The 27,932-nt window shown below is 43.7% G+C and overlaps 1 protein-coding gene across 1 annotated transcript; it reads left to right on the top strand.

The window, feature by feature from the left end:
* The first annotated feature begins 375 nt into the window (after positions 1-375).
* On the top strand, positions 376-26,723 carry TBX19 (T-box transcription factor 19). Its single transcript, XM_063127715.1, has 8 exons — positions 376-572; positions 13,343-13,607; positions 16,864-16,998; positions 20,588-20,649; positions 21,041-21,102; positions 21,747-21,935; positions 24,023-24,158; positions 26,480-26,723. The coding sequence occupies exons 1-8, from the start codon at positions 376-378 to the stop codon at positions 26,721-26,723; spliced, it is 1,290 nt and encodes a 429-aa protein (XP_062983785.1).
* The last annotated feature ends 1,209 nt before the right edge of the window (positions 26,724-27,932 follow it).

A 27,932-nucleotide genomic window follows, 5' to 3' on the forward strand; every position in this document is an offset into this window, starting at 1 on the left:
AAATAGTTCTTGAGCAGAATAATTAGACCCTCCTCAAAAAGATAAAAGCTTAGTGATTTGAATGGAAGATTCTTCTTCAGAGCCAGCCAATTGCCTAATCAGGCTGGCTCCCACCTGACAGTCCGTAATTAGGAAATGGTTGTGTGTGCATGTTAAAACCTTAACACACAGGTGTCATCCTCCTGTTGGGACATACTGGGTGGAAGAACGGGTCCGTGGCAAGAGGCTGAGGTGAGCACATTTGTTCCACTGTGGCTAATTAATTGGTTTAGGTTTAGATCTGGGTGGGGGGAGAGTTTTTGTTGCTTTTTCTTTTCTTCTTTCCTTTTTTTTTTTTTCAAAGTCATCTGAGAAGTTTCTGACCTTAAAGTCACCATGACTGATTTGGGCTGCAAGAAACATAGTGACTGCACTGTCTCCAGGCTGCTCAATGTGGTGGAGAGTGAGCTCCAGGCTGGCAGAGACAAAGGGGACCCCACTGAAAAACAGCTCCAGGTGGTTTTGGAGGATGCTGCACTTTGGCAGAGGTTCAGAGAAGTTACGAATGAGATGATTGTCACCAAGAATGGCAGGCAAGTATCTTCTTCTTCTTCTTCTTCTTCTTCTTCTTCTTCTTCTTCTTCTTCTTCTTCTTCTTCTTCTTCTTCTTCTTCTTCTTCTTCTTCTTGAAGGAAATGAGGGATGGAGAGAAGGGTGTATGGAACAGCAGCTAACTCTGCTCTGAGGTGGATCAATGATCCACTGGGAACATTCTCCTGTGCAAGCCCCATTGAAGTGAATGTGACCTGCGTAAGAGTGTACTTTTGACAACCCCGGACATTTCACTGGAGCTTATGCACATTATCTTCCCAGTGGAGGATGCACAAAAGCATATTTTAAAACAAACAAACAAACAAACAAACAAAAAACTTTTCAATACTAAGAGGTATTTGGGATCTGCTATTTCTGTAGGCTTAGGAGCAAATGAAACAGGTAAATGATGTTTGTACATTTTAGTATGTGTGTCAATGCAGGCTATTCAATAAAGCAAACTAAATTTAAAGAAGAAAGATTTTCTCTTCTGGGACAATATGTGCTGGTAACAGTGTACAAGCCTTCTGGATGCACAGAGCTTTTTCTGAAAGTTTGTGTCTAATGAGGGCCTCATCAGATGCAAAGGATTTCCAGGGCATATGTCCATATACTCCACATGATTGACAGCTTGTGTGGCAAATGTACACAGATTGCTTGGCAGATTTTTATTTAATTTTATTTATATCCTACTTTACAGGTCCTAACAGGACCCACAAAAGACTTATAGCATAATTCAAATATATAAAAAATCAGCCTAAAACACTAATAAAATAAAATAAAAGCAGTTTAAATGACTGGCATGACCCCACCAAGGGAAGCCGTGATTATTGATGGGTTTTTTACATGATAAAATGGTTGTGTGCACTTTTGTCACATCTGACAGGGTACACACAATTTGTACTTACAGTTTGTAAGTATTTAAAGTGAAGAATGAGTCTCTTCCTGTTTGGATGGCACCAAGCCATTTCTGCTGGATGGCACTTTCATCCCTTATTGGATGGATTAAGAATTTTGCTGGATTTTGACATAATGGCAGGATCAGTCCTCTAGAAAAAAGATCCTTCCACCATCAACAGTGCAAAACGTATGGGCTGCTCTTTCCCAATTATTACAGTGGAATATAGCATTTTATCCCTATATCTCAATTCCAGTGGGTAATACCTTCTCATCATTATATCACAAATGGGAAGACTGAGGGCCACATGTGAAGGGTCAGTTGTTACTGGTGTGAATGCATTTCACAGCCATGTTTTTGTTACGTAAATAGTAGCCGGTGGGAAGCCTGAGCAGCCTCAGGATTTTAGAGGGTGGGAAGGAGAAATTTATCACCCTCTTTCTCTCTGCCATTGTCCCAACAAAAATCACCTCTCTGGGGCTGCTATTAGCAGTTTAAGGGAAGCCTCCACTGGCACCAATGGCAGCTTCCTTTGTAATACAACTAGCTGCTTTAGAGAGGCGACCAGGGCAGCAAGAAGGAAGAACTTCCACTCCTCACAATTCTGCAATGCGAAGGCTGCTCATGGCTGTTGCTGTCCTCATAACATTCCAAGGAAGCAGTTTCTGTGCTAAACCGCTGTTTGTTGGCAGTAATGGATTGGATGAGGGCGAACAAATTGAAGCTTAATCCAGATAAGACAGAGGTGCTCCTGGTCAGTCAAAAGGCAGATCAGGGAATAGGGATTCAGCTTGTGTTGGATGGGGTTACACTCCCCCTGAAGACATAGGTCCACAGCTTGGGTGTACTTCTGGATTCAGCCCTGAGCCTGGATGCCCAGGTTTCGGCGGTGGCCAGGAGTGCATTTGCACAGTTAAAGCTAGTGCGCCAGCTGCGCCCGTTCCTAGAGATGTCGGACCTGGCCACGGTGACACATGCCTTAGTTACATCCCGATTGGATTACTGTAACACGCTCTACGTGGGACTGCCTTTGAAGAGTGTTCAGAAACTCCAGCTGGTTCAAAGAGCTGCAGCCAGATTGCTGCACACAACTCCCCTGTTAAAACAGCTCCACTGGCTTCCAGTCTGTTTCCGGGCACAATTCAAAGTGCTGGTTATGACCTATAAAGCTCTATATGGTTCGGGTCCAGGTTATTTGAAAGAACGTATTCTCCCTTATGAGCCTGCCCGTGCTTTGAGATCTTCTGGAGAAGCCCTTCTTTCAGTCCCACCTTCTTCACAGGCACGCTTGGTGGGAACATGGGAGAGGGCCTTCTCGGTGGCTGCTCCGGTGCTCTGGAACTCTCTTTCTGGGGAAGCTAGGCTGGCTCCCTCCTTGATGGGCTTTCGGAAGCAGGTTAAAACTTTTTTGTTCAAGCTGGCCTTTGGAGAATAATCCAGCCCTCCATCTATGTTAATGTCTTATAATTTTGTTGTGTATTTTTTAAATTGTTTATGGTTTTGTTTCCCTCCCCCCCCCTGTATATTTTAAACTTTGTAAGGCTGCCTTGAGGCCCAGCATTGGGCAAAAGGCGGGATACAAATAAAATATAATAAATAAATATAATAATAATAATAATATAATAATAACATAACAAATTTTGTTTCAGTAAAACCGAACCTAAGAATTCCCTTGCTGATTAGAACTAAGATTGGTCAAATCCTGCATTTTGTTTCGAGTAGCAGCCAGGAAATGCCACCATCTGTAAGCTCATATGCAGACATGATAGCAACACCCTGTTATGTAGTTCCTCACGTATATCATGTCTCTGGACTGGGGGGAATGGAACATTCTTTATTTTCTGCTGATGGCCACATTCCTTTGGGGGTCATTTGTCAGGGGCCGCATGCTGATGATGGGTGGAGTCAGAGCCAGACATGGGAAGGACCAGGGCCAAAAGTGGATGGGTTCACCCCATTCATTCATCCATTCTCTCTCTCTCTCTCTCTTTCTTCCTCCCCACCCAGCAAGCTGCTTGGGAAGGACAGCTCACTTTTGCCAGAGGTCTGAACAGATTTATTTATTATTGTTAAATTTATATCCAACTTTTTTCCCCTCTTGCAAGGAACTCAAGGTGGCTCACATGATTCTCGTCCTCTCATTTTATCCTCACAAGAAGTCTGTGAGGTAGGTTAGGCTGAGAGTTATTAACTAGTCCAAAGTCACCCAGTGAGGTTCATGGCTGAATGGGGACTAGAAACCAGATCTCCTGAATTCCATTCCAATACTCTAACCACTACACCGCATTGACTACACTACACTGCCACTACATAGATCACTTGCAGAGTGTTTCCTTCCATCCTTCCATCACTCCAGCCATTTCAGTTCCCCCTTCCACCCTCCTTCTCTCCATCTGGGCACTCCCCACCTACATGAAATTAGGCTGAAGTTGCCCACAGAGATTTCGTCTTGACTAATGTTCATGGAGAATAGGCATATGGAAAGTTTGTCTAACTCTTAAAAGCACACACACTTAAGCTAGTAGCTGTCACGACATCTTGATGATCTGTTAGTTATTTATGCATTGCGTGAAGAAATTGTTCCTTTAGAGAACCTACTGCCAATCAGCTGCATTGGACATCCACAATTTCATATTGTGAGAGAAGAAGACAGATCAATATGCTCTCTCCAGCTTTTCATAATTTTATAAACCTCCATCATGTTCCCCCTTAATCACCTGTACCCCAAAACTCAAAAACTCTCCAAACCTTTAGCCTTTTCACAGATTAATATAATCATGGCATTCTGTTCTTTGTTGCTGGCAGGGAGTAAAATAATAATTAAAATATCTGATGTGAACAGTACTTTCTGTTCCTGCTATGCAGATCAATTTATAAAGAATACCTGAGAACTGATATTTATTATGGGGCCAGATGCTGTGCCCACAGTGAAAATACTTCCCAAAAATGCATCCTTGTGATACAGCTTTTCTTCCCAAAATGTTTACATGCACTCACCATCAGCATATTGTGTTGTGGTTCAGAAGTAATGGCAAATCATAGTTTCTGGCTACTTGAACAAGCTGTGGTGACCTAGGACTGGTAGATTCCCTCCCCTCCCCCCTCTCCTCTCCTCTCCTCTTCCATGCACCACAGGAGAGCAGTAGAATCTGTTTCTGGTTTTAAATTAATCACAGTTTCCCATGATGTTAGAACTCAGGGAACTGTGGTGTGTTTAAACTATGGTTTCAGAACAAGCTAGGGGTTGAAACCATGTTCTCATTAGCTATAGTTCAAACAGACCATACTCCTTGAGTCTAGTTGTCAGAGGGAACTGCAGTTTGTTTTAAATTGGAAGCCCCCCACCCCATCTTCTTGTTGCAGGCCTGGAAGAGGAGGATAGGGTAGGGGGAGCATATTATAATTTGTTCATGTAATTACATCTGAGCCAGGTTAGATGTAATTACCTGTAAACATCTAAATTACCCGTTAACATCTAAACCTGTTACATCTGAACCTGTTATATTTGAACCAGGCCTATGGGTCTTCTGATTCCCCAGTCCTAGCAGCAGCTAATGATATGAAACAGAGATGGAGAAAATATATGATATGCTACATGGCAGGTGTACTAAAATGTTATGGAGAGGGGGAAGACCCACCCTATGGATGCCCCATTTGGCAGTATCCCCATGACGGATGTAACATCTATTCCTGCTCTGATTCTGTTCTCTCAGTAGACAAAATTCTGGAGAATACGGTATTAGTATATGCAAGTAGCATGTTGGAAATTCCTCCCCACCAGAAGTTAAATATTTATCACTGACTTGAATGATCATAGAACATAGCAATATTTACAATATGACATAGCAATGGTAATACTCCCTTGTTATAAACTCTTATGAGGGGAAGGTGACTTTCTCTGGACCTCTTGTAAAATTCTGTGAATGAGGCACAGCAGTGGCACCATAGACGCCTCATCTGGAAGCACTCCCAGGCCTAATTTGCACCAAGCAGAATATTGCACTATGAAATCAGTATTTAAAGGCAGGAGCCACACTACTGCTTTATAGCAAAATTGAAGTGCACTGACAACTGTTGGGGCCCATTGACACATACCATATACTGCTTTCATACCACTTTTGTAGTGCTATATCCTGCTTGGTGTGGCTCCTGCCTCTGATATATTGCTTTCTTACTGCTTTCATTGTGCTATATCCTGCTTGGTGTGGCTCCTGCCTTTTATATACCTCTTTCATAGTGCAATGTCCTGCTTGGTGTAGATTAGACCCTGGTCAGTACCTGGAAGTAAGACGGTCTGGGAACTCTATGTACACCACCTGAAGTTTCATACTGCTTTAAAAAACAGCTGTCTCCAATTACTCACTGTGTGTTCAAATACTCAGCATCTTTTCTTGGAATTAGCAAAGCGTAGGAGACCATGGGTATGAAATAGAAGTAATATCTTGCGTTTATCGAATTACCCTTAGGGTCTGAAACGCGTCGGATTTTGATTTATAATAAACTACATCCTTAGTTCCACCCCTTTGCCTCTGGCTTTTTTGGAATCTCATGTCTACACTGCCCAGCTCACTCACCTGGGTCTCCCTGATGCATGCCAGGTTGAGTCCCTCTTCCACGATCTAGTCTAGAATTTATTTATGTAGAATTATTTTTAGGCCACTTTTAAGGGTGAATCCCTCTTACTTCTCAGTTGCGGAGGTCGGTAGCCTTGGCTTTGGCTTGCGCCTACCCTGGTGCAATTTGTTCCCTTTCTTTTGGTTTACTTCCTTGCTGACTGTCATTTTGTGCTGCACTGGTATGTTTGCAGAACACACATGTAAAGACCAGCCTAGGAACATTGAACTTACTCATGTATAGGGGTGGTGCCTATTTGCAAATAGATTTACGTAAGGATAAGTGCTCCTTGATTACCATTTCAAATGGCAAGTGGCTAAGTTCATCATTTTTCAGATGTCGGGAAGAATATGGTGGGGAAAGCTTTAGCAAGATAATGACTCTACCAGGACAAAAACTGAAAGCGGAGCCCTAATTAGGGACAATATGTGAAGTATAGTGAGGACTGAACCAAACTGTTCTCAGAATGCTTTGTGCCATACCTCAGGGGAAAACACACACACACACACACCCTACCTAACTACTAATGATAGTGCCAAGGGAGACAAAACCAGCCTGAGGCATTACAGTAATGTGTTGTTGCTCTCTCCCCTTCTACAAGTCAAGGTGCATAATATACAAGGCTGGCTAAGTTATTTTGGCACCTGAGGCTCATAATCACTAGGGGTGTGCACGGACCCCCCGCTCCGCTTCTCTTCCAGATCCACGATTTGCGGATCGACCCGCTCCGCCCATGTCCGCTCCGCTCCACTGCGGAGCTCCGGATCCGGATCGGAGCTCCGTTTCCCCCCCCCCCATAGGCTTGTATTAAGCTAAAAAAGTATACAACTTTTTTTCTGTGAAGTTAGAAACCTCAAGTTTGACACCTCATGGAGGTATACACACGCACGCCAAGACTCAAGGCAATCCCATCATCCCCTGATTTTTGGGGAATTTATGAAAATCGGGCACCCCATTCACACCCCTTTCGATAGCTCCGTCAATTTGCACGTGAGAAATCTCAAACTCGCCACCATGATAGCTTATCCAGGGATACACACGCACGCCCAGACTCAAGGCAGTCCCATCATCCCCTGATTTTTGGCGGAGCTCAAACCTGCAGACAGCTCAATGGGGCCATTTCAAAGGAAATCCCAAGATGCCATGAATTGGGGAGTAGAGAGATGAATCGTCTTCCACACTTGAAAAATGGATTTGGAACTTCCAAAAGTCTAATTGAGCGCAGGAAGGACTTCTCCCCTGAGTCAAAGCCAGACACACACAACATCCCTGCGAGGCGGGCAGGGGAGGAGGGAGGGAAGGCAGGCAGGCAGCAGACATTTCTAGGGGTATAAGGAAGCGAGCCAAGGAAAGCCAGTAATGCATATAAAATGGAATAAATAAATAAATAAATAAACGAAGGAGGGGTGGAATTAAAAGCAGCAGTTTTGCTGAATAAACAACAAGAAGAACCTTTTTAAAAAGGCTATATCTGTCTTTTACCAGTAATAGGGGGACATGCCCAGGGGAGGGGGAAGCAGCTGCCAATTTGACTGGTCCTAGTGACCAGTCTTTTAAGAAGCAAGGCTGTCAGTTCAGCTCATGAAAGCCATTGCTCCACCACGAGAGCTCTGAAAAGTGGAGCTCTCACTTCAACTCATGATAGGCATTGCTCTACCGGGTTACTCTCTTTGGAAGGCTCTGATGGCCTTCCAAGTACAGGAGAGAGTGAGGGCACGTCCACATGGGATGCCCTAGGGGAGCTCATCCCCTTGCACCACATGTATTCAGTTGTTCCCCAAAGTTAGGGTGGGTAGCAGTGCTGTGTGTTTTCCTATCTGTTAGTATGATTTCAGGTTGTATTTGTGCATTTGGTGGAGCTACTGTTTTAAAAAAAAACACTGGGAAAACTCCGTTCAGAGTAGAAAGAGAAGTTTCCCAGAATCCCAAGTTACCCGTTTTGCCTATCCCCTCCTCCAACTTTGGGATCATGTGATCATGACCGGGAGTTGACTCTACCCCTCAGCCCTTCGGAAAAGGTATTTTTCCCGCCTGTTTTTTAAAAAATTCTAGCAAGCGAACCGCACCACGCAGAGAGCTGAGAGTAGGCTCAAAATGACCCCCATCCATGACTCTCTAAGCACAAGAATTTTCAGAAAGATAGCTTCAAAAACAGCACAGTTATCCCCCTTTCTTTTCCGCAATGCAATCCTATGGGCGAAATGTTTCAAGATGGCGATCGGACCGGACCGTGGAAAGAGGAGCGCTCCGAAAATGGGCGCTTCTCTTGGCCTTGGTTCTAGGGGTCCGCGGTCCACTTCTACTCCACCTCTGGGCAAGGCAGAGCAGGCCAATTCGCTCCTGCTTCTGCGCTTCTAATCGGAGCGGAGCACATGCCTAATAATCACTCATTCAGCACATATCCTGAATGGCCAAACAGGGCTTTGGAGGAAAGAAGAGAAGGCAGAGATTGGGAAGAGATGTGGTGAGGGAACCGTGAAACAAGAAAGGCTGAGACGGAAAAGAGAGGACCCAAGGACGCAGAGTAAAGACCATGAGTGAGAGCAGCAGTATTCTGCCCTTACCTAACAGGCAGCAGTGGCTCTAGAACCAGACAATCGTCATAGTTCAGGCCTACAATTAGTCCTGGACTTAAAAGTTAAAGATAGGTTGTAAGAAATAACCTACCTTTATGGAGTACATCACCATTGGACACCCTTCCCTCACCTTATTGTTTAGAGACTCTAAATGATTTATTCATTTGGATGTTTGTTTTGCTTCCTCTCCCCCCTTTTATCCTTTATCTGTTAAAGAAATCTTGTTTTATAAGTTGCTCACTGGTTTTTCTTCACCTGCTTTCAGGGAACAGGGGTCCTGGAGGGCTGGAGGCATCTCACACTAGTTTGATGTCAACATCTTTCTCCCTCATCCGTTTCAGTTTGTGTTAACCCAGATGAGATTACATTTCAAGGCACCACTGGGACCTGAGTTCACACAAACAAACTTGGAGCAGCACTGTGGTAATCATTTTCTGTGCCAGGTCCTACCTTTGTAATATGCAAACTGTTCCCCACCTCCACACTTTTAAAGTTTTTTTCTTTAACCTTTCAACATGTGCAGAGTGGATTTTCCTCCCAATTGAGTCACCAGAACACTTTAGTGCAGTTTTTTTTTAGATCAGAGAATGTACCTTCCTTGCAAGGTTCTGAGCCCCCAAATGTTTTTTGGTTTGTTTGTTTGGGCAGAGACATATTTAAGAATAGAAAACCGATTTTGATGTAGGGCCAATGGAGGCTGGTGGCTCCGATGTCAGTGGGGCTATAAAGGAGCTATCCAAGGTGCTGAAACCAACCCCCAAAATAGGTTCTGTACCTTGGATAGATCCTTTAGAGTTCTGACTGATTCCAACTGAAACCAAGAGCAAAGTCACAGCCCCATTGCTGTTGGAGCCACCAGCCTCCACTGTGTATGACTGGTTCATTTCTCATCACCTGTCATGGGATTTGTTCCTTTCCAAGCTCTTGATCTGTTCCTGAAGGCTCCTCCCCTTCTGAGGGTGACACTAGGGGTAGTATCCAATGTTAGCTTGTTTAGCTTAGAAAAAAAAGGCAACTAAGGGTAGACATGATAAGAGGTATACAAAATTATGCATAGTGTGGAGAATGTGGAGAGGGAGACATTTCTCTCTCTCTTTCTCAAAATACTAGAACCTGGTTTCATTCCATGAAGCTGATTGGTGGGAGCTTCAGGTCAGATAAAAGGAAGTACTTCTTCACACAGCACATAATTCAACCAGGGAATTCATTACCGAAGATGTAGTGATGGCCACCAATTTGGATGGTTTTAAAAGGGGGTTGGATAAATTCCTGGAGGAGAAGGCTATCAACGGCTACTAGTCCTGATGGCTATGTGCTACTGCCAGTATCAGAGGAAACATGCCTATGTACACCAGTTACTGTGGAACATGGGCAGGATGGTGCTGTTGCACCCATGTCCGGCTTGTGGGTTCCTGGTTGGCCACTGTGTGAAGAGAGTGCTAGATGCTTGGTCTAATTCAGCATGGCTCTTCTTATGTTAGTTCTATTTAGAGTAGACCTATTGAAATGAATGAGACTTGTTAGTCTCTATTTTATCTTCACAACAGCCCTCTGAGGTCGGTTAGGCTGAGAATCAGTGACTGAGTTACGTCATCCAGTGAACTTCATGGCCACGTGAGGGCCAGAACCCAGATCTCCTGAGTCCCAGTCCAGCTCTACCGCTACACACACACACACACACGTACGTCTTACATTGGACTAATGTTGCATATAGTTATACAATGCAGTTCAATATCATATGAAATCCAAACTTGGAATCCTTCCTGTGCCATAAATTTGAAAAGTCCTTAAAAGTAAGCCACTCTTTCTCTTTCTCTCCCTCCTCCTGTCTCTCCTGCTTTCCTCATTCTGCACCTACTACACAGGATTTTTGTTTCAGGATTACAGAACTAAGCAGAAGCCCATGTGGGACATGTACAGGAAGAGGAATGTTTTATCTGTGGTTCTCCTGCACTGTGCAGGGGATTGGACTACATGACCAGTCCCTTCCAACTCTATCATTCGATGTGCACTGTGCATAATAGTTGCCAGCTGGGTACTTGTAACATGGGATGGAAGCTTCAGTTGCATGATGGCTTCAGTTGCATAGACTCCATGTGCCTATTTCAGTGGACAGACAAATCTTGGACATAGGTCCATTGTTCTGCCACTGACAGCCATCCAACTCCAAGACAGTAGTGGAGCTGGAATTAACCACAGCATAAGATACCGTACCATACACATATTGCCCAAATGACACATCTGTTAAGGGTGTGGTCCTTAACAGCTGTAATGTAATGCCCCAGCATTTTGGAGCTTGAGTGAACATGTAAAGACCTTAAGACAGCATATCAAACTGAAAGGTTTTTCATTAACTGAATGTGTTTGTAGGTTATGTGCAGAAGAGACAATTAACATGTGGAGATCATGGGGTGGGGTGAGTGGGCATGATCCTGCCCATTCTCTCTCTCCCCCCAACACACACACATTGATTAACCCCAGATTAGTCATCAGCGCAGGGCTACTATGTTGAGTAATATGGTTGCTAGAATATGCCAGTCATAGCCAAATGGAATTGATAGGTTATCTGTATTTCTGAATATGCTCTCGGATTTCACACAGTTTAGCCATATGATAAATGAATAATCCATTCTTCTGGATGGTGTCAGTTTTTATACTTTTTATGCTTTTTAATTTTGCATATTTTTTTTTAATGTTCACTAATTTAATCTTTGTAAACCGCCCAGACAGCTTCTGCTATGGGCTGGTATATTATTATTATTATTATTATTATTATTATTATTATTATTATTATTATTATTATTATTTCTCAGATCCTTTCCTTCAAGATTGCTGTACACTGTTCTTAGAATTGCAACTCATCATCATCATTGTCACTGTAGCATATCAATATAATACAAATCTGGAAGTGTTCTTTATTTTATTGCCGTTTACAAGGAACACAATAAAACTTCAGAACATCTTAATGTTTGGCTTTTGCTAAGGAGTGGAAGGGTCAAAGTGTTGGATGGGAAGCATGTGGCTTAACAGGAAACGGGTGTGGCTACGTACATTTGGAAAGTGGGGTCAAATAAGCCCCAACAATAATCTGGATTGCTCTGGATAGAATGACAGTGGTGTATGTGTACATCAGGAACAAACACAAACATACCTGCAGATGTCATGGTATTCATCATGGTATTCGGTAGGTAGCAGGAAGTTCTCAACTTTTATCCTGACTGATGTTATCATTAGCTGCTGCCCTGTCTCTTGGGTGTCCCAGTCCCACTCCTCCATTTTATTGTTTTCTTATACTTTGATTATTTTTATTAACTTGTTAGCTGCCTTGAGTACTATATTTTAGTAGAAATTCAGAAGGTCCCAGGTTCAATCCCTGGCTTTTCCAGGTAGGGTGGGAGAATCTCCTGCCTGAAACCCTGTAGAGCTGCTGTCAATCAGTGTCAGCAATACTGGGCTAGATGGACCCATGGCTTGGCTCAATGTAAAGCAGCTTCCTATGTTCCTATGATCCAAATTGAAATAAATTAATTAATTCACAAATATTTTTATTTCCCAAAATTTTGATGCCTTGGGTTAAGTGGTTTTGAATGTATCTAAAGTTGTTGTTCTTGTTATTGCCTTTTTTCTTCTTGCAAGGAACCTAAGGTGGCTTACATGGTTCTACTTTTCATTTTAGCCTCACAACAACCCTGTGAGGTAGGTTAGGTTGAGATTCAGTGACTGGCTCAAAGTCACTCAACTTCATGGCTGAGTGGGGATTAGAAGCTATATCTCCTGACTCCTGATCCAAGCACTACACCACACTGTCTGTCTTCATTTTTTCTCTTCCTGCCCTCCACAGAGCATAGTTGTTTTTTAAATGACTTGAAAACATGTCTTCAAGACCCTGAAAATAGGAAGACTGACCCTGTAAGGGTTTCATGTGGATGGGTGGGTGAACTTCACAAGCATAAGCCCCCACACCCACCAACCCCCAGTGAATAATTGCAGGCAGTGGAGGCTGGTGGCTGTGATGTTAATGGGGTGGTGGAGAATCCACTCCAGGTTTCAGGCAGAACTAGTCACTACCCTAAAGAAGCTACCTTGGACAGCTCCTTTACGGTTCTAACTGAAACCTGGAGTGGATTCACCCCCTCATGACAATGTAGCCACCAGCCTCTACTGATTGCAGGGATCAAATGCTTTATATAAGCATATCCAGTCCCCAGCGTAATTATTATGGTGCTGACATGTCCTGTTGCACCATGTCCTGCATTGTTGGTCCCTGGTTGACAGCAACTTGGCCACTGTGTGAACAGAGTGCTGGACTATATGGACCCTTGGTCTGATCCAGCAGGGCTCTTCTTATGTTCTCATGCAGTTTCTTTGAGAGAGGTTGACAAGTAAAACAGAGACCTGATGTTGAGCAGTATGCTCATTAGTCTAAGCTCATCTGTCAATTACATTAGGAACAGAAAGTGCTGCCATGATCAATGGCATGCTAGCTCACGGAATCATCAGCGCACGACAGAGAGGTGACGCTTACCTGTCTGTTTCCAGGAAAGTATGTTGCGGCTTTAAGCAGTTCCGTAAGGACTATGACTCATGTAATGAAGCTATTGAAAAAATGTAATTAAAACCAACTCCTTCCTAGTTATAAAATGATTCCCTCCTCCTCATTTACTCCATCTGGTTCCTCTTACAGACGGATGTTCCCTGTTTTAAAGATCAGTGTCTCAGGCTTGGACCCTAATGCCATGTATTCTTTTCTGCTGGATTTTGCTCCAACTGACAGCCACCGCTGGAAGTACGTGAATGGGGAATGGGTCCCAGCCGGAAAGCCAGAGCCGTCGACTCACAGCTGCGTTTATATCCATCCAGACTCTCCCAACTTTGGGGCCCACTGGATGAAGGCTGCGGTTTCTTTTAGCAAAGTGAAACTTACCAATAAGCTGAATGGCAATGGGCAGGTATGGGCACCATGTTTCCTCCATGCTTCTTGGCTTTGGTCACAGGCTTCTACCAATCAAGAAATATCAAGGGTGCATTTATGCAATTAGACGGGCCCTTAGAGACCTCTTCACCCGCAGATGCCAATTATTCCATGGAGTCCAAATGTAAACAGGAATAAACAGGTCTTAATTGGAGCTTTCAGATTTTAATGGACTCCTTGATGTTAAGAGAGGCAGAGCGTGCTGTGGTTTAACCATCAGGGATTTCCTCCCCCATAGTTTGCCTTCTGTGTTGAGGTTTTTACACAGGACTTCAGAGAAGGGGAAAATGATTGTGCGTATTAAGGTTTTGTTTTCTCCCCCATGCCGTTGGGTGCATAAGTGGGATGCTGGCAATAGTCAGGTACTTGAATAAAAGGCTGCTCCTAAATGAAATAATTACTGTGCTTGCTTCTGCTTCATGATAATTATCAATATTCTATTGAATCATCTTTGGCCTTTGGAATAATAATAATAAAAAGCATGTACCTGTACCAGAAAATAAGTGGCATTCTCTCCGAGACCCTTAAAAATGCAAAGAGGAAAGTTGGCTTTGTTGGGCTGTTTGTTTGATATGCAACTAGGACTACAATGTGATACGTTATCTTTGACTTGTCTTATATAAAACTCCTACATAGGAATAAACGTATTGGCAAACCCATTAGCAAACAAAGAATGAACTCTCAACTTTGTATCTGATTTACATCTATTCTGGCCTCTTTCTGGCATTTTCTACGCATCTCTGTCCACATGTTAAGATCTTATCAGTGGAGGCTGGTGGCTCTGAAGTCAGTGTGGATGTATATCTGTTCTGGGTTTCAGTCAGAACTCTAAAGGAGCTATCCAAGGCGCTGAACCTAATTTAGAGTTCTGACTGGTTCTCTCTGAAAATCAGTGGATTTACAGCCCTGCTGATGCTGGAGCCACCAGCCCCCACTGGAACTGAATGAATTCAGCTTTTCAAAAACCATCTGAATGAAGACATGGTGCCTCGCATCACATCAAATGGAAAAAAGCATATGGGACTCCATGTTGCTGATCCAATCACACAATGGACTAGTGGCAAAGTTGAAAATGGAATTGCCAGGTGCCGGCTCTGGGTTTTTGAGGGCCCTTGGGCAAGGCAGCGGGCCTCCTCCCTTAGTGGGTTTCCCTTCCCACCGCCATTGTCCACATCTGCTCTTGCTCTTCATCCTCTTTCTCGTCCTCTTTCTCTTATCCTTCCTACCATTGCTTGTTTGACAGGCAGAGAACTGGTGAGCAAGGAGGCATCTACTGCTCCTCCTTCTCGCTGCAACCGTTGCCTGGACCAGGGTGAAAAGCAAGTGAAGAAACAAGTTGCAATGATGAAGAGAAGGAACAACTCCAACGGACTCCTGTCTGTGGGCCCCTGTTGGGGTGTGGCCCCTTGGCAGGGGCCCGGCCATGCCTAACCCTGACGCAAATCCTGACCTATATCCTCAGTACAAGATTGTTCAGACATGGAAAAAAATCCTTGGTAGTGGGGCATACATGGTCATCTTAAACAGTTTACAATGAATAACGGTTACAAATAAATGTTTACATTAGGTTATTGGTGCCCTGGATCCAGGATTTGATTTGGGCATAAGTCTAAGAGGCTCTTGTGGTTGAAATTTCACAATGGAGTTTATGGGGGATGACTGCAACTCTATTGAACATAGCAGTGCTTACTTCTGATTGCACAGGTTCGACTTGTAAAATACAGTGAGCTTCAACCAAAGACCTTTAGCAAGATACTACTACTACTACTACTACTACTACTACTACTAATTTATTTCTTACCCTCCTCTCCCTCTGGATTGAAGCAGGGAACAACATCAAATATAAAAATACTATAAAAATATATAAAACTGATTAAAAACATATAAAACTAATACATTATTAAATAACAGCCAGATATTTTAAAATTTGACTGGGTAGGCCTGCCAGGAGAGATCAGTCTTTATAGCTTTTTTAAATTCAGGAAGACTGTTAAGTTTGCGAATACCTCCCTGCAGACCATTCCACAGTCTGGGAGTGGCAGAAGATAAGGTCCTCTGAGTAATGGTCATCAGCCTAGTTTTCACTGACAGAAGTAAATTCTCCCCAGAGGAGTTGAGTGTGTGGGGCACATTGCACGGGAGAAGGCAATCCCGCAGGTAACCTGGAGCCAAACCATGTAGGCCTTTAAAGGTAATAACCAACACTTTATACTTCGCCTGGAAATTAATTGGCAGCCAGTGTAATGATTTTAAAATTGATGTAATGTGGTCACCCCTAGGTGTACTGGTGACCAACCTGGCTGCCATATTTTGAAATAGTTGAAGTTTCCAGACAAGGCACAAAGGTAGCTGTATTTACAACACATTGCAGAAGTTGACCCTCAAAGTTACCAGTGTGTGCACTACTGTCTTTAGGTCTTCCAACACTAGGAAGGGGCACAGCTGGCGTATCAGCTGAAGCTGATAGTAGGTACTCCTGGCTGTCGTATCTTTCTGGGCTGTCATCTGGAATGACGGATCCAAGAGCACCCCCAAGATGTGAATGCAGTCTTTCAGGGGGAATGTAACCCCATCCAGAACTGGTTGACACACCTCCAAACTCAGGTTGAGGCCTTTGACAGTAAGCACCCCCATCTTGTCTGGATTCAGCTTCAGTTTGTTTTTCCTCAGTTTAACCTTTAGTTTTTAAACAGAAATGCAAACAAGCTTGCAAAAAATAAAAAAGTATTACCATTTAAATGACATGAAGTAGGAACTCCATCAAGGAAAAGGAAAGAAGCAAGGACTTTTCAATTTGTAAACGAATTGCAGTTGCTCTAGGAAGCCCACAATCTGCTTTGCATCAGATCGGCCTTTCTGGAGCGCATAAGGTTGGATCCAGCCTTAGTCATACTTCCAGCAGACCTGTTGAAATCAATGGGACTTAAATAGGCCCATTTGGAATCAATGTGACTTAATTTATTCATGACAATTTAAGTCCGACTGATTTCAATGTGCCTGCTGTAAGTATGACTAAGGCTGGATCTAGCCTATGATCTGGAAGAAAAGGAAATCTTAGCCCCAATCACTTTAGCCAGAAGTAAGTTACATTGAGGCCCATGGAACAAGTTAGGCTCAGTTAATAATGCCTCACTGCTTTAAGTCCCACTTTAAGTCTTCCAGTCACAACTAGCTTTAGTTAAATCAGGATGATTACCTCTGGCTAATCTCTCTCTCCCTTTTTCTCACCGCAGATTATGTTGAATTCCCTACACAAATATGAGCCTCAAGTTCATATCGTTCGAGTTGGAGGCCCACACAGAATGGTAAAGAATTGTTCCTTTCCTGAAACTCAGTTCATAGCTGTGACTGCTTACCAAAATGAAGAGGTAGGTGGGTACAAAATATCAAAAACAATGTAGTCATTACTGGTGGGGATTATTTTTAAAAGCGTACAAATGAGCACACCCAAAAGTAATCTGGCTCCCTGCTTCAATGGAAATACTAGTATTGTATAATATATATATGTTTGGAAATTTTAATCCTGATGGTATATGACCTTTGAACAATTTAATATAAAGCAATATAAAGTCACCTTGGTAGAATCTGACAAAGCTCTAGAGAAATGGATAAAAGTTCCTCTTACCTACATCCATAGTAAGGCTGTCCATTTAACAAGATTCCATCTTTGATGTAGGATTTGTTGGACCAATCCTGTGCCTAATTAAGTAATACTCCCCCCCCCCCAAAAAAAGTTACTACAGTGGCTTGGGCAGAGGGGGGGAGTATTACTCATTATAATACCATATAATGAAGGTCAGATCTACACCAAGCAGGATATAACACTTTGAAAACTGTTTGTATATGGAGTGTGTCCTGGGTCCCAACAGTTGTCAATACTCTTATAAACCATTTTAAAGCAGTAGTGTAGATCCTATGTACAAAATTAGAAAAGGCAGTAGTTGATATGAATGATAGCAGCCAATGAGTGCCAAAGGCACACAACTACTATAGTAAAATACAATATACTAAATACTAAAAAAGGGGTGAACACTTATATCAAACAAAAGTTTATATAACATAATAAACAACCATAAATGGTCATAGTACACATTAGAGTAATGATATACAATTGTAGAAACACAGAATCACAAAATGTAAACACAAATCTCAACAGTATTTTTTTGAATTGACATAAGCTTCTTTCAAAAGGCTAAACAGGCTACCAGTGTGAATTAATTCTGTTTTTGCTGTTTGCTTGAAAAATCAATCAAAATAACAGTATTTTGCACAAGCTAATTTTAAATAGACTACATACTTAAAAATGTATAGGTACAATAAATTGACCAGTAAGTTGACTTCTTTTTGTATAAGCTAAACAAGCTTTGATGAAATATTAGTGAGGAAATTATTCTTTTACATTGACTTCTTTTAAATGAACTACATGCTTCAAAATTATATGAGCATGAGAAGTTGACTATTAAGATGGTTTACTTTTATATAAGCTTCTTTTAAATAAGCTACACAAGCCTTGATACAAGAATTATTTCTGAGAAACTTTTTTGAAAGAATTTTTTTACTGTGGAACTTTTTAAAGCGGATTTCTTAATAGATTTTTTTACTCACCACCAACAATAGGGATAATGCCATGGCCAAAAAGGCAGGGGTTCCAAACTTCATTCTATATATATATATCCACTGAAAAAAACAGTGTATAAACAATTAAAACCATAAAATACAAGATAGTAAAATGCAATATAAAAGTTTAAAAGTACAGCATAAAATAATAACAAATAAAAACTAGCAGCAGTGTGAAGATTTAAACTATAGTACCAGATTTAAAACAGAAACTGAAAAACTAAAATACCTGGGAATATTAAAAGGACTTTACCTGGTGCTGAAAAGAGCACAATGTAGGCATCAGGTGAGTCTCTCTGGGAAGCTCATTATGCAACCAGGGTATCAGTAGCCACCCACCTCACTTTCTTTGGCGGTGGCTCCTGCCTCCTGGAGAAGGACCACTGAAGATGATCTGAGGGCCTTCCTAGATGAGGCCTTAGCGCGCTGTGAGGCCCGGGTTCTCTGCTGTGCGTCCAGATGACGCACAGGGGAATCCGGGGTCAGGCTGTGCTGAAGCCTCCCCTAATGCGCCATAAGCGAAGTCGCTTATGGCGCGCCTTTTCCGCAGCCCCGGCCTGAGGCCGGGGCTGCGAAACGTCTAGCAAGGTCTGTGGCTTTTTGTGGCTACTTGCTTACGCGTGAGTAGCCGGGAAAAGCCATGGACTGGGCACAGCGCTCATATGAGCGCTGTGCCCATCGGGCCGGGGGGATCCCGGGGGGGGGGAGATAGGGGGGGAAGGCTGGACTGGCAGGAGAGGGGGATGGCGGCACAGATCGGGGGTGGAGGGCGGCACAGATCGGGGAGGGAGTGTGGAGGGCGGCACAGATCGGGGAGGGAGGGCGGAGGGTGGTATAGATCGGGGACGGGGAGGGAGGGCGGAGGGTGGCACAGATCAGGGATGGATGGCGGAGGGCAGCACAGATTGGGGATGGGGAGGGAGGGCGGAGGGTGGCACAGATCGGAGAGGGAGGGCGGAGGGTGGCACAAATCGGGGAGGGAGGGCGGAAGGTGGCACAGATCGGGGAGGGATGGCGGAGGGCGGCACAGATCAGGGACGGGGAGGGAGGGCGGAGGGTGGCGCAGATCGGGGAGGGATGGCGGAGGGTGGCACAGATCGGGGAGGGATGGTGGAGGGCGGCATAGATCAGGGACGGGGAGGGAGGGTGGCACAGATCGGGGATGGATGGCGGAGGGCTGCACAGATCGGGGACTGGGAGGGAGGGCGGAGGGTGGCACAGATCGGGGAGGGATGGCGGAGGGCGGCACAGATCGGGGACGGGGAGGGAGGGTGGGGAAAGAGTGGGCAGGAGGCATGGGAGGGGATCAGGAGCGGATGGGGGTGCTTAAGTAAAAAAAACCACTTACCTTCTCCGGAGTCTTGGGGGCGCACGTGGCCCCTTTAACAACAACAAAAAAAATGGCCGACACTGCAGGGCTTCCGGAGTCCCTGCGCATCGTGCGTGTAGGAGGCGGGGCGGCGTGCGCTAAAGTTAGCGTGCCGTCGCCCCACCTCCCTGCCGGCTTATCCGGCATCGTCTAGCAAGGCCCTTAGAGTCTGGGCAGGAGTATATGCCCGTTGTTCAACAGCATATAGACAAGGCATTCGTAGAAGACCACAACTAGCCAGGCTAGTGTGGACATTCTGTGTATATTACTCTTCCAGCAGCATAATAAATGTTGCTGCTTTAGGAGAGGGCATTGATTCACTATGGGGAACCTGAGTGAGGTAAGACATAAGAAGAGCTGTGCTGGATCTGACCAAAGGCCCATCTAGTCTAGTTCCTAAAGTGGCCAACCAGATGCCCATGGGAGGCCCACAAGCAGGACAGGAAAGCATTAGTGCCCTCCCACTCATGTTCCCCAGCTACTGCTCTTATTGAGACGCATATAGGTAATATATAGCCATCATCACAAGCTGTCATCGATAGCCTTATCTTCCATTATTTTGTCCAGCCCCTTTTTCAAAGCAATCCAAATTGGGGACCATTACTACATCTTGCAGGAGCGAATGCCACAGTTTGTCTATGTGCTGTGTGAAGAAGTACCTCCTTTTCTCTTTTTGAATCTCCCACCATTCAGCATCACTGGATGACCTCAAGTTCTTGTGTTGTGAGAGAAGAAGGAAAACTTTTCCCTTCCCACTTTTTCCACTTCAAGCATAATTTTATACATTGCTATCATCTCCCACCCTATTATGTATAACTGTACAGTTAAATGTTTGAGCATGAGTGTTGATTGTCTGTAGCAAAATGAAAACTCATTTAATCTTACTTTGTAAAGTGACGGACTTCTAATGGTCAATTGTGAACTTCAAAAGGTCTTGTTAACATGAGCCTTCTTCTTTTTTGAAACTCAAGATAACAGCTCTCAAGATCAAATACAACCCCTTTGCCAAAGCCTTTCTAGATGCAAAAGAAAGGTGAGTTCACTTCTTAGTTAGTTCAATTTCATGGTACCCGCTGCACCTATGGTGCTGGGTTGAACTTAGATAGCTCACTGTCATTTATCCCCAGCCTTGCTATCTGTGTAATGGGTATAATAAACAGAAGGTTATAGTAAAGTTATCTATGCCAATGGAACATCTTCATTATTTTGAGATCACATGTGTATCCCATCCTTCCTCCAAGGAGCTCAGGGCACCACAAACGTTCCTCTCCTATTTTAACTGCACAATGAGCTTTTAAAGTAGGTTAGGTTGAGAAATAGTGGGTGGCCCAAAGTTACCAAGTGAACTTCATGGCTGTGTGTGGGAGATATCTGTGTGAGATGAGATTCGCAAGGATCAAAGAAACTTTCATATTATTTTTCAGGAACCACCCCAAGGATGTTCCAGATATTGCCTCTGAAAGTCAACACATGACATATTCTCACTGTAAGTTTTGTGATGTAGGCAACCTTTTTGCCTCCATGGGCACATTTGTAATTTTTTGGGAGCCTGAGGAAGCATTTGTTCCATGGTCATTTGGGACCATGGCGTTTATTTTGGGGACATTCTCTTCGTTTGGCCTTCTCCATGGATTCTCCCATTCCTTGCTGCATTCTCCCTTTCCTTTCCTTTTCCTTTTCCTTTCCCACCATGGCTTCTGCTCCTCCTTCCTCTCCCAACCCCAAATGTCCTTTCCCCCACTGCTTTCACTTCTGCTGCCACCGCAGGCACCTCCTTCCTCGCTGGCTTCAAAGGTCCTTCCCACCACAGCCCCATCACGTTCCCTTGACAGCCTTTATAAAACTCCGAACATTTCTATCATATGCTGACAGTTGATGAAGCTGAAGAGCTGGTTGCATTTCATTCATGAAGAGAGTTCTGTGGCTTTGCTTTCAGACTAAAAGGTTATTTAGGTATCATACATTTTTTTTTCTGGCCAGTCTAAAGTAATTTTTTTTTGTACAAAGCAAAATATAGGCAAATGAAACCCCACACAAAATATGTGGGGTGTGTGTGTGTGCGTGTGTGTTGAGATGGTCATTTACTGTTAACTTTCCTTATTCAACTCTGTTTTCTCAATGTCTCCTTAGTGGGCGGTTGGTTGATTTCCAATCCAGATGCAGTGTGTGCAACTGGAAGTTCCAGCTATCAGTACAGTGGGACTTTTTCTCTGCCTGCTCCACATTCCCACCACGGCTGTGAACACTATTCACCCCTTCGAGGACACAGAGCTGTTCCCTATCCTGCTTCATACATGCAGAGAAATCACACTCCATCAGGCAAGTTCATGCCATTAAAAATATTTATGGGAAAAGAGCAAAGACTTAAAAAGACATTTATTATTATAGATAAGAATATGTGTTTCTGTCTGTTGGTGAGCAGTATAGCACCAAGACCATGAAACCTAGATACCTGAAAATTGGCATGCATAGTAAGGGGTCCTTATGGACGTGCACTTCTGAGCTATTTAGTTGTGAAAATGCATTAATTAATTTTAATCAATTTAAATGTGTTATTGTGGTTAAAATTTGCAATAACTTCTGCAATTACATCTCCAGTCACTAGCTGGCAGATGTCCCTAACCAGCACATGGCTTTGTGATCAGTTTGAAATCAGGGGAGATTAGTAGCCAAGAGACAGAGTTGTATGCATGCCCCTCTCCCTGCTATGGGGCAGCCCCCCTCAGGGCAATGGAGTGGATAGACCCTTCCCTCAGGGGGCAAAAGGAGTGCACCATGACAAAAACTGTGCCTAGGGGTGCCAGCTAGCATGGCTTCACCCAGATGGGATGGGTTCAGTGCATCGAATTCTGTCAGCTGTGTAAGCTTGCTTAAAGCTTTTGCTGTATTAAACTAAGGGCCATTCTAACTCATGCGAAACGAGGTTCATGTGCTTGTTATTAATAAAATACAGTGTTCCATCTCTAAATAGTAAAGTATACCATACAAAAGAAATAACAAGTAAATCAAAGTGCAAAGAAAATGAGAGAGATTTCCTGCTGACCTCTATCGGCGTCAGAAGCAGATACACAGAGCTCCCGTTCCCTTTTAACGTCAGACCAAAGATGTTTAAGAGCAGAATAGGTAGCAGTGAAGCCCCACCCCTTGAATTCATGAGTGCCTGGCATGCATCTCTTCTCTGTAACACTCTTCCTGACCTCTGAGAGTAAGTTAGCTTTGTACTTGTTGTACGAGCTTTGTGCTCGTTGTCTGGAATGATAAAATACATTTCCTGGAAAACAGATTCTGTAGGTAGGCACTCTGCAGCACCCCAGGGAAAAGGATTTTTCAAGCCCTAACTAAGAGATGCTGGTAATTGAGCCAAGAACCTGTGACATGCAAAGCATGTACTCCATTGATCTACAGTCCCTCCCTCCTAGGGAATAATCACATGTGATTGGAAACATGGGGTGGGTGAGTGGGTGTCCCTTGGCTTCCCTTAATGGTGCCCCAGTTTAAAGCTGCTTTCATGGTACCAAACTGGCACTGCGTTCCTCCTAACCCCCTGGTTTGACTTACCTGGGATGGCGTCGGGTAATCCCCCTGCCAAGGAGGGAGCACAGGGTTTGTGGTGGTCATTCGGGGACTGGAGCTGCCCCCCTGCCCTCTTCCTGGCTTTCGGCGACCAATCCCTGGTCTCCATCCGCCAGGACTATCCCCCGAAATGGCCACGGAGTGGGTTAAGATGGCAGAAGAGAAGGGGTGACCTTGCTCACATTGAAAAAGTTGGGTAAGTCCCCAAGTTTTTCACCATGAAGCTTTGCAGAAAAGCCCCGGTGGGGGTGGGGTGCAGATCTGCAGCTGCATCATATAACCGATGCAGCACAAATTTGCAGCCACCATGGGGCTTTGAGAGCATATAGACAGCTCCTTGTGCATCAACCAGAAGTAAGTATAAATAATGGCATAGGGCAACTTTATCTCAGATATGTGGAAAGCGCAGCAATAATTGTTCAGCAAATTTCAGTGGCAATCTACAATGAAGCCTTGAATTTCTCCCTCTTAAGTCTCTGTTGCAGTTTGCCAACAAAATTCAGCAACAAACCACTGATTCTATTGCTGTTGATTTTTTTTTAATTTGCTCTTCAAAATTCCCTGAAGTTGCCCACCACTGGTCTAAGATCTACTCCTGCCTATTTTCTAATTTATTTATTTATTTTAAAAAGAAATCACATGGCCAGATCTACACCAAGCAGGATGTGACACTCTGAAAACTGTAGATGGAGTGTGTCCTGGGCCCCAACAGTTGTCACTACTGTTATAAAACGTTTTGAAGCAGTAGTGCAGATCCAGCCTGATCCGGTATCTTAAAATAAACCTGCTACATGTTATAATTGCTAAACTCTTTGTGTTTTTCTCTTCTAAAGCAAACGTATTAGAGAGCACCAACAGTGATTTTCAAGTGTCTCCAGGCCATGAAGGCTGGACTTCAGTCCCCTCCAGTCACCATGCCAACTTGCTCCCAGGGCCACATAATAGCAGTACTACTACCCCTGGGCCTAGGTAAGCATACATTGGATTTGCAAGTAGAGCAGGCCAGGGGTGAAAGACCTCAGGCCCAGGGGCCAAATCCAGCCTTCCACAGGACCCAATCCATTCCTCTGTGGTTCCCAGAAAGCCACACATGTTCCCTAGCCCCACCCCATTTCCCTTGGCGACTAATCATTCAGTGGTTTCCTTGCTTTTGTTCAATTCCGCTCCCAATTCTAAAAGGTTGAAAAGCTTCTCCTAATGCTTAGTTATTGACAGTAAGTGCTTTAAGATAAAACAATCTGGCTTTGTTTGGTTTTTGGCCCCACCCCTTTCCCCTTGACCCCACCCACCCCGGGAGAAAGGTCCCTGAGAGCTTCCCTGTATTAAGGTGACCATATGAAAAGGAGGACAGGGTTCATGTATCTATAACAGTTTCACTAAGTTGGCACATTCTTAAACTGTTTTAATCATTTTACTGCTTTTAAATTATATATTGTTTTAACTTGGTTTATGGTTTAATTTGTTTTTAGCTGTGTATATTTACTGTTTTATACTGTATGCTTTTATCTGTACACCGCCCTGAGATCTTATTGATATAGGGCGGGATATAAATGTTTTAAATAAATAAATAAATAACAGTTGTATTGAAAAGGAAATTTCAGCAGTGTCATTTGTATATATGGGGAACCTGGTGAAATTTCCTCTTCACCACAACAGTTAAAGCTGCAGGTGCCCTGCCCTCTTTTAAATCTGGTCACTCTAGTATAGCTCCTGCAGCTTTAACTGTTGTGATGAAGAGGGAATTTCACCAGGTTTTCCATATATACAAATGACACCTGCTGAAATTCCCTTTTCTATGCAACTGTTAAAGATACAGGAACCCTGTCCTCCTTTTCATATGGTCACCCTAGGCTTAAAGAGGTCAGATGCCCCTCATGTAGAGTCAGCAGCAGAAGCAGCCCAGTGGACCTTAGCAGCTCCGAGGATAAGTAAAATAATCTGAAATTTCACTGCCTGGGTTTCTTCCTTGCTCTCTCATTTCCCTCACTCCAATATTATTTTAGATAAACTTCCTGACTGACAATAGGTTATTTCAATTAGAAGGAAGGATTGTATCCTGCTTTCACATTTCCATCACTTTGAGATTTCCATCACTTCTGTTTGGCTTGGGATTTTCAAAGGATTAAGTGATTAAGACTGATCGCTTGACAGTTTACTGCAAGGAGCGCTTTATATTAAAGCTGAACTGAAAATGGCGCCTCAGTTTGGGAGCCCTTTCTCAGGTGGAGAAAAGGGGCAGTGTTTTTGGTGAAGTTCTCTGGGGCTAGGAGAAATTCATAAATTTTCAGCCTTTGGAGGGGGTTGTACTGATCAAGGGACCAAGCAATGTGTGCGTGTGTGTTCTTTTTGTAACACATTGATCTACTCCCACTTCTGCTGACAGTGCTCCAAATGACAGCAACACTGAAATGTTAGGTGGTCACCACTGGCCAGTGAGAGTTGCTACTTTCTAAGCCCACAATACCTCTGAAACGATGCTACATCTTGATGAAGCGTTATTTCCAAGGCATTGGGAAGAAATACAACGGCCAGTTTGGAGCGCCATCACTTCAAGCACTGGTAGAATGATTTGTTACAGAAAGAATATACACAAGCCACTCCAAAACCTGTTAAGGTAAGCTCTGCGTAGAGGCCAAATATTTTCACGGGGTTCAGACAACATGCTGTTCCACGTTTCATCAACAACCTGTGTTTAACGGTAACCTACACTCAACCCATACTCAACCCAATTTGTGTGGGTTAGTATGTTGTCTGAAATTAGTCGTTAAGAATTTATCAAAGTTTGGTGCTGATGGGGAATTTCTGCTCAGAATTTGCCCTTTTGTTTTTGAGCCCCATCAGACGGGGGGGAATCACAGTTCCCTACCGTTGCTTCTCTGCCCCCACTCCTGTTGCACAATACTTCCTCTTTCACACAGAGAAGAAAGAGGTTGTGGCCCATTCAGTGGGCCATTTTTATTGCATCGCTTCTCCTGCACACAGCAGGAGACTGTGACAAGTTCCATTTCAAAAAATAAATTGGACTTACCGGGGTCTTTTTTTTTTTTTTGTCATGGGAAGAAGGCTAGAAGGGGTGGGGGGAGAAACACAGGAGGCGGACATCATCATGAATAGGACCTGTGAAAATCCGTGAGTGTCCAGTAACGAGTGTGCACTAAAGCGCTCATCTGATGACGCTCTTTGTTTTGGGCAAAATAAATTGTGCGAAATGTTTTGGTTTAGTGTTATTTTACATGTCGCACCTATAGTGCAAAGTTCAGCTGCTGCATTTTTGCATTGCTTCATTGTAGCCATTACCCATGCCTATGGACAGTCAGCAACAATGCCATTAATGTTGCCAACCTCGCAAGTGATATCAGCAGCAGTCCCCCAGGAACGTTCCTGCGAAGCAATATCACATTACCTGCTACATCCTCTCCTGCTTCAATTCCTTTGCCGGGAACCGCTGCCAGCACCATGGAAACCCAGTTGGAGCCTGCTTTTCCCAGAATAGCTGATTCCACCTGGGCATCGGTAGCCTCACATTCATTTTAAAGGACAAAGAGCGGCACAAGAAGGCCCAGTAGCATCCTGAACGGCACAGCACTGAAGGCTGCCATTCCCACAGCAAAAAAAAAGGGAGGGACACATTTAGCGATGTACCAGTTTCTACACATCTTTAAATTCCAGCTTAGAAGATGAGTCAATCAAGTTCCATAGGACAAAATAGAAAAAAAGGGGGGGGGGCACAGAGGAAAATGAACCTGTGGATGAAACATTGCTATCAGTGCTATCAAAGAAGGGGAAGGGGAAGCCTCCAAGTAAGAACACAAATAGCCACTATCTATTTTAATCTGATTTGAGAATGCTCTTGGCTGTAAGTCTGGTTGGTCAGATGGTTGCTCAGGGACATACTTGTTCTTGGAAGACATTACGGGTGCTTCCAAACACAGGGGTCCTCGTGCTTACATTCAAAAGTCATTGTGCGGGTATTCTGTCTTTTCTTCCTTAACGGATTTCCCGCAGTGAGAGAACAGATAGAAGAAATGGTGGGAAAACAAGGGAGGGTTTCAAGTGGAAGATGCTATCATCTGGATCCCTGTGAAATTCCATGAATGAGGCTGGGCGGGGCCAGATAAAGGCTCACCTGGAAGAACCTATATCTCAGTACCCTTCTTGAATAGTGAAAGGAAATTACTTAGACTTCTTCAGAAAGTTGATATTAAACAATAAGAGAGGTGAAGTATGTCAAGATACCTTTTGCAGGACCAACTTATTGCTGAAATGGTGAACCTGTCTTGCTCATCTTCACAGTTCTTGACCTTTTCAATGATCCCTACCTTGTCTGTCTAATGTAGGTTGTCAATCCTTTATAGTAGGGGCTATATTTTTTATTTGTTCTGCTCACTGGCACGAGGTAAGCATTCAAAAGAAACCTGAAGAGCGGTGTGGGAGATGGGGACATTTTTGTTGCATTTCCATCAGCCAGTTTCCAATGCAATCTGAAATACAGTAATGGTTAAGAGTTCTTTGGTGTTTCTAAAAAGTAATTTTTATAAATGCTTTGTGAATGTTTTATGCTGCTCTCCAGTGTAGAAGATTATTTATTCCAATTCTCTACAGACTTGTTTTCTCTGTGCAGTTCTGGTCTTCCCTGGGCACCTGCTCATGTTGACAAATTTAATGTGTGATCGCCTTTCTGTGACTAGGTAAGATGAAGAAAAATAAATGGAAGTTATGGAAATTGCTAGTAGCAGTACCTGT

This window comes from Elgaria multicarinata, chromosome 5 (genome assembly GCF_023053635.1).
Source record: "Elgaria multicarinata webbii isolate HBS135686 ecotype San Diego chromosome 5, rElgMul1.1.pri, whole genome shotgun sequence".
Lineage (NCBI taxonomy): Eukaryota > Metazoa > Chordata > Lepidosauria > Squamata > Anguidae > Elgaria > Elgaria multicarinata.